Below are 10,872 nucleotides of genomic sequence, written 5' to 3' on the forward strand. Positions count from 1 at the left end.
GAGCCATTAAGTGTGGAGATTCCTTATTGGTTGACTGATGTATCTAGTTTATGCTAATTAGATAAGCTGTGTGGAATGTATAAATACTGCTCCTGTCCTGCAATAAACGGCTCCCACTCCTGCTGTATCAAGCATATAAGTTGTTCGTCCAACCCCCCCAGCCCCCCCCATCCCCCCCCAGCCCCCCGGTTATTTGCTGTAGCTGACTGCGGCAAAAAATGACAAAATCATGGAATTTGCAGGGAAATGGATGGCACTAGAGCAGATTATGCTTAGTGAAGCTAAAAAACAAATACCAAATGTCTTCTTTGATATAATGAGAGCAACTAAGAACAGAGCAGCGAGGAAGAGCAGGAAGAAAAGATTAACATTAAACAGAGACATGAGGTGGGAGGGAAAGGGCGAGAAAAGGGAAACCGCATGGTAATAGAGGGAGACCCTCATTGTTATACAAAATTACATATAAGAGGTTGTGAGGGGAATGGGAAAATAAACGAGGAGAGAAATGAATTACAGTAGATGGGGTAGAGAGAGAAGATGGGAGGGGAGGGGAGGGGGGATAGTAGAGGATAGGAAAGGTAGCAGAATACAACAGTTACTAATAGGGCATTATGTAAAAATGTGGATGTGTAACCGATGTGATTCTGCAATCTGTATTTGGGGTAAGAATGGGAGTTCATAACCCACTTGAATCAAATGTATGAAATATGATATGTAAAGAGCTTTGTAATGTTTTGAACAACCAATAAAAATAAAATAAAATTTAAAAAATAATAAAAAATTTAAAAAAAAGAAATTTAAATGTAAATAGGACACATACAAAGAAAAACACTCCTAGGTACAACCTGCTAAAAGCCAAAGACAATGAGAAAATCTTGAAACAGAGAAAAAGAACACACCATGTACAGTTGTCTAACTTCTTAACCAGAAATGAGGGAGGTTAGAAGACACCAGAACAATATGCTTAAAGGGCTGAAAAGAAGGTTGTGGCTCAGTGGTAGCGCACTCGCCTAGCACACATTAAGGCACTGGGTTCAAACCTCAGCACCATATAAAAATAAAATAAAGATACTGTGTCCACCTATAACTAAAAAATAAAATTTTTTTAAAAAGAAAACCCTGTCAACTAATAAGTTTATATACAGTAGAACTACCCTTCAAAACTCAAGTAAAAGTCAGTTGCAGACTTGTAATCCCAGTGACTCAGAAGGCTGAGGCAGGACAAATTCAAAGCCAGCCTAGGCAACTTATTGAGGCCCTAATTAACTTACCAAGACCCTGTCTCAAAATAAAAGATAAAAAGGGCTGATGATGTGGCTCAGAGTTAAAACGCCCGAGTTTAATAGTTCAATTCCCAGTTAAAAACAAAAACAAACAAAAACTGAAGTAAAATAAAGACATGTTCAGATAAATAAAAATTAAAGAGAACTTGTGGGCAGCTCACCTCTATTACAAGAAGTACTTAAGGAAGCAGTATCAAATGGAAACATAAATCTCTAGGAAATGAAAAACAATGGAAATATGTGTGTATGTATGCATATATACATTCATGTATTCTTTTCTCTCTTCTTAAAAGCTATACAACTGCTTACAAAAAGTACAAAAAACATATTACTGGATTTACCATTTATACAACAATAAGGATTCTGAGGAAAGTTTTCTACTTATTCGCTAAAGATATTCATTACGCTTAGTAGAACAAGCACTAAAAAGAAAAATGCAAAGAGATCACTAGAAAGTCAATAGAACTAAATGGAACACTAAAAAATTTTTTTTTAAAAATCAGCACAAAAGATGGCAGGGAAAGGATTAGAGAAACAAACAACAAATGAGATAGCCAACTTAATTATAAGTAAATCAAAACAAATGTAAACGGACTAAACAGTATATAGAGGAAAAGGCAAGTTATGGTGTGGGGAGCCACTTTGAATGACTCGTGCCTTCCATCCTGAAGAGAGAGGCCTTGACCATCACTACATTTCATAGTGATCTGGGCGTTGTCCCGGTTCAGGAAGTTGAGGGTGGTTCAGGAAGTTGAGTCTTCAGATGTAGGCAATGCCCCCTGGGTTGAATTACATTGGCCTATCCCTTGTAACCCTGCCCCCTGTGGTCTTTTTTGGATGGAACTTTCTAAGAACAAAGGTCTCCCTCCCCCCAATAAAACCCACTTCTTGCCAGCCTCTTGTGACTTTCTCTTGCTCTCCTATTTGGGGAGCCTAAGGCCAAGCGAAAAGCCAGCCTGAAGCTTGTTTAAAGGTAAAGTGTGTGTGTGTGTGTGTGTGTGTGTGTGTGTGTGTGTGTGTGTGTGTTTTATTTGGTGTCCATGGAAATTCATGAGCGATCTTAAGTTCAGCTGCCCGCCCGGGTCGGGGGCAGCATTATGGTACATGTACCTGAGAGTATTTTATAAATATTCACCTAAATAGAAGATTGCTTTAGGTGACATACAAAACTTTCATTCCCTATTTACTAATAAGTGCACATTTAGTGCTCGATGTAAAAAGTGGGATATAAAATTACAGTTTAAAATTATGCACAAAGGAGCTGGGGATGTAGTTCAGTGGTACAGTGCTTGCATCCACAAGGCCCTAAATTCTAGCCCTCAATCCACAAAAACAAACATACATAAAAATGCAAAAATGTTAAAGGTTTGATATTACTTTATTTTCCAAACTTGCTCTATTATTTTCTCTCCATAATAAAATAATAAATATTTTGTCATGGTTTGGATTCAGAATGTCCCCCAAAGTCTCATGTGTTATTAAAGGCTTGGTCCCTAGTGCAGCAATGTTCAGAAGTGGAATTTGGGGGAAGGTACTAGATCACGAGAGCTCTAACTTCTCTAACCTCATCAATGGGTCATTCACTGACAAGATTCAGTGTTACCGGGAAGTGATGGAAAATGGAAGAAGTAGGACCTAGACAAAGTGAGTGGGACCACTTTGGGGGTATGCGTTTGGGGACTATATCTTATCCCTGGCTACTTCCCACCCACCACTTCCTGGCTGCCATGTGGTAATTAGCTTTTCTATACTACGCCCTCTGCCATGATGTCCTACCTCAACTCACAGGCAAAGCAATGGAGTCAGTGGACCATGGATTAAAACCTCTGAAACCATGAGCCAAAATAACTCTTTCCTCTTCTAAGTTGTTTCCTCAAATATTTTGTCATAAAGACAAATGGCTAACACATTTTAAGTAAATACATTTAAGCATACAATTTTTGTGATGTTTTTATTTTAAACTAAAATTTTGAGATTAAAACTATTGACTAAGGAAAATAAATTCACATTTTAATATCCAAAGAAAAATTCTTCCTCTGAAATCGAGAGTAGCTTATCATAAAACTTGATTTCTAAAATAGTAAAGCTTAAATATTTATGCCTGGAACCATTAAGTTCCATAAGACATATATCAACACCCAATAATTTCAAATGAATTCATCAGGAGTTAAACTCAACAATTATTGCTTGTAAGTCTGACTTCTATAAAAATTTTAATAGGCCACTTTAAAAAAATAGACGTTTTCCTTAATACCTCACCTTCCCTAATATCCTGTGCCTGCCACTTACTTGCTGTGAGATTTCAGTTAAGTTGCTACTAACCTGAGTTTGTCTATTTGTAAATTACCTGGTATGCAAGGTTGTTCCTAGCCAAAAGAGAGCTTCTGAACATGGCAGATATTTAATAATTAGTAACTTAATTCAATTCAGGATATAATTATCTAAGAATTGAAGCCAGATCTGACAGTTACTATTTGTCTATTACCTGTCTGCATTAGAGTATCTCAAATTTGAAAACCAGCACAAAGAACACAACAATGTACTACCATTGTAGGGACAAACCCCTAGGTTTTTATTATGTATTACAAAGATCTACACTACTAAGGTTCTCATTACTCTTCTATCAAGTGTCTTACCACTTCAGTCTTGATTTCCTTTATCACACCAAACATATTCCCATCTCAGGGTCTTAGTGTCTGCTGTTCCTGTGCCTAGAACATTCTTCCTGATATTTGCATGATGTTGTGGTTTAGATAGCTGTCCCCCAAAAACTCATGTGTGAGACTATACAAGAACAGTAAGAGGTAAAATGATCAAGTCTTACCTAATCAGTACATTAAACCACTTAAATGGATTAACTGGGTGGTAACTGTAGGCAAGTAGGATGTGGCTGGAGATGGGTCACTGAGGGTATGCCTTTGGGGCTCATATTGTTGAGTGTGTTGAGCTGAGTGCTACTGTACTTCCCAATTGTTGTGTCCTGAGCTACCTCTATCTGTCACACCCTTCTGCCATGACATTCTACCTTTGCCTTAGGCTCAGAGAAATGATGTTGGTCATCTATGAACTGAGATTTCTGAAACCTAAGCCCCAAATAGACTTTTTCTCTTCTAAAATTGTTCTTATCAGGTCTTTTGGTCAAAGTCATGAAAAAGCTGATTTATAAACACATGGGATGATCCCTCACTCCCTTCTAGTATGCGCCCCCATATCAGAGAGGTTTTCCTCAACTACTCCGAAATACCAGGACTGCAGTCATTTCTATCTAGCCATCTTTTTTTTTCACCCTGATTTAATTTCTTCACAGTACTACATCTGATCTATTTGTTTATTGTCTCCTACAACTAGAATGAAAGCCCCATGACTTTGTTTTGTTCACTGCTATATTCCCCCACTTCTAATGATGCTGTTGTTGATGCTCTGTAAGGATTTGATGAATAAGAGAATTCACATTCATCTCACTTCAGCATGGAGCCAACTTAATAAGTACTATGGACTTCCCAAACACATATATGAAACATAATTAAGAATCACTGAAAGCAAAGACACTTAATGTGTAAGAACCAAAAAATTCAATTTTGTTGCTTTAAGTTCCAGTCTCACAGGACTGAGAGTATTAACACAAATAATATCAAGAAGACATCAATTATGATTAGACACATAAATATATTTTTGCCATATTTTATATCCCCAAATTTATTTTTCCTTCTACCCAGGTAGTCAGTTGGTATGTATTTAGGGAATGTATCCAGTTTGTGTAAGTCAGACTTCAGTGGCCACGGGCATGGATTTAGCAGCCCGTAGCAAAATTGTGAAACAGGACAAATCTGACTTTTCCCCATATAAGGGTTCCAGATTTACTAAATTCTGGAAATTACTCCTAGATACTTCCCCATATGTGACATATTCTTATTCCTCCAGGGTGACCTTCAAGGAATCAAGCAATTCCTGAAGTAATTAGTAGGGTGTGGAATTTTTTCTCCAGAATCAATACCACCCACCCAAAGAAGCAGCTCAGTGTTAGAGGTGATATCACAATTGTTACTTAAAGTCTTTTATTAAGTGCTGATAAGAATTGTCCACCCTCATCTATTCAGTGAACAAATCTTTTTTGAAATAAATGAGGCATAAACTCAGATTCTAGTTAAGGAGTTAGTTGCAGTACCAATTACATCATCACAGGTATTCCTTGTTTCTATTCATTATGTAATCATTCAACTCTCAGGGTGTCAGTGAGGAGGGGTGATGGTGATCCTATCTCCAACTCAACATCCCTGCTAGGCTTAGAACAAGTCTGGGTAATAGGCAGAAGATAAGAAAGAAGAATCTGAAGACACAGGCTTCTGGCATTAGAGTCAAAAAACTCAAGAGTGAAGTCCAGCTCTACTTCTTTTAATGAAGAGCTATTAAGCAATATCTTCAGTGTCCATGAGATCATTTTATCATAAGCAAAATGTGTAAAAACCTATTTCTTAGTAATTAAATGAAAAACTAACAAGTGCAGAGAAGCATTAAAAATAATATAGCTACCTTCTTTACCTTTCCTTTATTAAGGAGAAAGGCAAAAATAGTCCACATACAATGAATTCACACAACATTGGCAAAAGGTTCCCAAGTCTAGGCCTAAGGACAAATGCAAAAGTAGTGCAACTCTTAAAGAAAAGAAAGCTTTAATAATGCTCTAGGGTATGGGGTATAGTTCACTGGTAGAGCCTTTTAAATCTAGTAAGAGCTAGTATAAATATTCACCACTCCATTTTTCCATGTTTGATAATCATGATTCCTATCATACATGTTAAAGTTGCCCATCAAATACTTCACTGGTATTCCCCACTTTTTATATCTTCCTATAGCAACAGAAATCATTACTTTGGTTTTACTTTTTGCAGTTTTGAAGAATTTCTGCCTTTTTAAAAACTCTTTTCTCTCTGGGTATGGTAGCGCATTCCTGTAATCCCAGCAGCTAGGGAGGTGAGGCAGGAGGATGGCAAGTTCGAGGCCAGCCTCAGCAATTTAGCAAAGCCCTGGCAACTTAGTAAGACGTTGTCTCAAAATAAATTTTAAAAAAGGGACAAGGATGTGGCTCAGTAGTTAAGTGCCCCTACACTCAATCTCTAGGCAGCTATCTGTCACTGGTCTGGCAGCTCAATCTCTAACATACCTTTAGGTGTTCTGAATGTCCAGTCTCTCTTCTCTTACCTACCCATTCCCCCTAATACTTTTTTGTCCATGACTTTAAATCTATACACACGTGTACACATACACTCTCTAAGGATTTGATGAATAAGAATATATATGGAAAGAGAAGAGAGAGGCAGATATATATATGTATGTATATAATTTTTTTTTGCCTTCCTCCTCCCAATGACTCTTTAATAAGATGTCTTAGAGTCTATTCAAACAATTCTTTCTGTCCATCACCCCAAATCTATTCTTCCTCCCATCTCTCCCACCTCAGGCAACAATACCACTACCTATTTAGTTATTAAAGTTCAAAAAAATCTGAGAATCATCTTCTCTCTGTTCTGCATCCAAGCCAGCCATATCCAATCTGTTCTGTCACCAACCCTTATTATTTTTCAATGAGACCACTGTGACAGTTTGAGTCTCCCTGCTTTCATTTTTTACCCTTGCCAATCCACTCTACTCCCAGCAGCCAGCAAAATGGATCCTGTTGCTCCCTCATACATAATCCTTCATAGCTTCCCATTACATTTATAATTAGATATACCAGCCTCTCGTTAGGTCTTTGAACATATAACAATTTTACATCTATCTTTTTATTTGCTCTTTTTTTGTCATCAGGTTCATTCAGGTTCAAGCATCAATGTCACACTTACACCTTCCCAAAACCCAATTAAAATTAGGTCCTATTACATCTTCACTAGCAAAGTTTACTTTTATTTCATGTAGCTCAGTGGTATTTCAATTATAACATAGTATTTCATTTATAACTATGTAATTTGTTAAACTATTTGGTTAATGTCTGTCTAGGCAGAAGCAGTATCTATTTTGCTAATACTGCATCATCCTTCATCCCATGGTATCACAATCATGTAGCCAACATCTAACACATCCCTTTCCCAAAATAATATTTGATAAAAGAGAGACCTCATGAGTCTTGTTTCTAGAATGGCTGCTTAACACAGCAAGCTACACCAAGGATATTTGTTCCTCTACAGTTGGACATTTGGGCAAAATACTTTTAAAAGGTCAGTGTTGAGTAATGAAAGAAATTCAAGTGAAAGACAATATAATTCTTTTTCCTAACAAGTTTTTGGAGCACTTACCTTTGACTTCTTCCATAGTTCCTAGCACAGAGTTAGACCCATGATAGATACTAAAGCACTTAGTGACCAAAGTAGAGTATTAACAATCAATCAAAAGCTAGAATTAAATGTTACAGAAATTCTAAATATTATAGTTCACTAAGGAATGGAAACATTATAGATGGTTTTACAGAGATAGAAGTCAATCTACACAGAGTAGAAACAACTTTTAGGGATCTAGCCAACCCAATTTATCACCACTCCCTTGCCTGCCCCCCCTTCAACAGTGGTATATAGGCATATTTGTACTACCTAATATCACACCTATTTCTTTAACCCATCTGCTAAAATTCTAAGCAATTTATCTTCAATATGTGTTTAAGTTAACCCTACCAACTTCTTCCAGAGTCCAGAAAGAAACTTGATTGGGGACTGAGGATGTAGCTCAGTGGTAGAATGCTTGCCTAGCATATGCAAAAGAAGGTTTTTAAAAAAAAAAAAAAAACTAAAAAAATTAGCCCAGGATGGCTTATGCTATTAATTCCAGGGGATCTGGAGGCTGAGGTAGGAGGATCGCAAGTTTAAAGCCAGTCTCAGCAATTTAATGAAGCCCTAAGCAACTTGGCAAGATCAAAAAAACAAAACAAAAAAAGCTGGTACCAAAAAAGAAAATAAAGAAAACTAAAGAATTGATCATACTACCTGTTGCATAAAGCAAACCCTAATTTTAACATTTTATATAATATATTCATCCCAATGACTTGGAAGGCTAAGCAGGAGGATTACAAAGTTCAAGGCCAGTCCCAACTTACTCTGTCTCAAAAAAAAAAAAAAAATCTATGTGTGTGTGTATGTATGATATAAATATACATATTCATCTAAAAATGAAGTAATTAAGATAATATAATATTGATATATCAGAGTTTAAATTTTGCCCTTTTTGAAGGGCCAATATGAGTGGAACAAAAACTGCACTAGCCATTATTTTCAGGTGCTGAACGTGGCCCTCTATTTTTATTGCACTTTTTCCCTAGTTGAGGAATCCAAGGCTGAGGGGTTGGATAAATTTTTAAACTATCATACAGATAACAGCACAAGTCTTCTCTTTTTTAGATGAACAAAAATGCCAAAAACAAAAATGCAAATACAACTTCAAAATAAAACTAAAGTCTTGAAGAACCTAAAGTGCTTTGTTAGTGGCAGAGTTTTAAATTAAAAAAAAAAACTTCCAATTTAGAGTCTTCCTAGAATTTATGGGTTAAATACAGATTGGCTTGACTGCTAAACTACTTGGACTTGGTTAAATAAATCTGAAACATATTTGTATTATATTTTCAATAGCAACAATGCTCTAAGAAAAGGAATATTACCAACCCCATATCTATTGTTATTAACACAGATTTGAAGTGCTGAAAAAAGATTTGAAAAAATAAACTCCAGAAGTTTAAACACTTAAAGAAGTGTTTTAGAAATTGTTTTGCTTTTGATGACAAAATACCATAATAAAACAACAGAAATAGTATTATCTAAACCTAAATGATGTCAGGCTTTTAAATAATCAATAAGCTGTCAGAGATGGGACCTATGCAATTACGTCAAATTGTGAATATTACTTTTACATTAGGACCAGTCCAGTCTTGTATGAAATAAATATATGCAATCAAATAATCATGTCAAAAAGAAATCACACACTTAACACACTTAATAGATTTAAACTTTTCCACACAATGATCATTTCAATCTATGTGGTACCAACTCTGCCCACATCAAATTCCATCAATGTAGTCGTTATAGACTTGCATGGGCAGACTTCAAGTAATCCCCACCCATAAAAAATGTTAAATATTAACCGAGTGTCAAAAGCATCAATGTTATTTCAAAATAATGGTTTTGAACCTTGAAGAAACATGTCTAATGGGCTCTTAAAAAATATAATTACTGAAGTCACTCACAAGTGTAAGGGGACAGTTTTCTCTTTACCAAGTATGATCACTTGTGCAAACACTCCAGATGGTCTTTCTGAGCATTCTTCAGAGAAAAATCAATTCTTCTGTCCCAGCCACCGCACCCCCCCCACACCGTTTTCTTTAATGACTTGCCTGTTTGTCAAAGTTTTCTGATATAGAGCACTCTTCCAAAAGGTTTACAAAAAAAATTAATTTGTACCATTATTAGGAATGTCATATCCCAAGAGTCAAGATTCCTATAATCCTCTGAACTTTCAAGATTGCAAAATTTTGAGCTTAATAATTCATAGACCACAAACACACCCTATTAAGATTTTCCTTCAAACACCACAGCTCATAGGCTCTCTAATGGGTGTACATAAGCCATACGCTACAATCTAAAAAGACACAGATGGTAGGTGCTCTCCGCCCTCTCCCCAGAGAGGTCCTCACCTAAACCTCCTGCACACTCCCTTCGCAGGGCCCACAAACACAACTATAAACTCAGTGAGGTGGTAATTGTCAAGCATGGGTGAGAAAGACAGTGTACACGACGTAACTGGACGGGGAAGGTTGTTAAACTAAACGCAGCCCTCTCCAGTATCACGTAACCAGCCTAACCCGCTGCAAACTTTTAAGAGATTAAGTTACATTCCACTGCAATTCCACCCCTGACAGCTGAATCCAGAGATGCCAGCGAGCCAGGCTGTCCATTCCCACCACCTCACCCGAGAGAGTCGGTGGCCACATCCTGCGGTCAGCACGCACCAGAGGATGGGAGGCGGGGAGAGCTCACCTTTTCCAGCTCGTCGTGGAGTTCTGCCAGGCTGGGCCTGAGCAGCTTCTCGCCCAGCTGCGCGGCAGTGTGCCGGTAGTGATCAATCCTGGGCACCGCGTCCATGGTGTTGTGGCCAAAGGTGCGCAGGTAGTAGGTGTTGGTGTGGGTATCATAGTAGTAGTGCTGGTGATGACCACTGCCGCCGCCCGAGTGCAGACTGCTGCCCTCGCTCAACACTGTATCCCCGCCGTTCTGGAAGCTCACGTTGGGCCCATCGCCTCCGACCCCCGCCGCATCCGACAGGCTGTCGTCCGCAGACGAGGAGGCAGCCGGGTCCACGAAGTTCACACGGAAGCGGCCCTTGGCTTCCTCGCTAGCCTTGGCGGACCCGCTCTCACCGCTGGTTTTCCCGTCCGCTGGGATCTCCTTGCCCCCTGCCTCTGCCCCTGCTCCAGCCGCTGCGGCTGCTGCGGCCGCCGCCGCCGCCGCCGCCGCGGCCCGCCCCAGCGTTCTCAGAAACCAGGTCCACCCTGGGAAGCGGCTCTGGCTCGGAGTGGGCCCCAGGGGCTCTCCCCAGCCCCGTCCCCGGGCCGGCC

General features: G+C 38.6%; 1 protein-coding gene across 1 annotated transcript in view; it reads right to left on the bottom strand.

Annotated features, from left to right (window-relative positions):
* The window catches only part of Slc12a2 (solute carrier family 12 member 2), a gene marked incomplete at its 5' end in the record, with an annotated part of 101,428 nt that extends 90,558 nt beyond the window's left edge, over positions 1 to 10,870 (bottom strand). Inside the window, one exon of the mRNA XM_015500864.2 lies at positions 10,295 to 10,870. Within this exon, the coding sequence (XP_015356350.1) occupies positions 10,295 to 10,870 (576 nt within the window). The remainder of the gene's footprint in view (positions 1 to 10,294) is intronic.
* Between the last annotated feature and the right edge of the window lie 2 nt (positions 10,871 to 10,872).

Source organism: Marmota marmota, unplaced genomic scaffold (assembly GCF_001458135.2).
Source record: "Marmota marmota marmota unplaced genomic scaffold, marMar, whole genome shotgun sequence".
Lineage (NCBI taxonomy): Eukaryota > Metazoa > Chordata > Mammalia > Rodentia > Sciuridae > Marmota > Marmota marmota.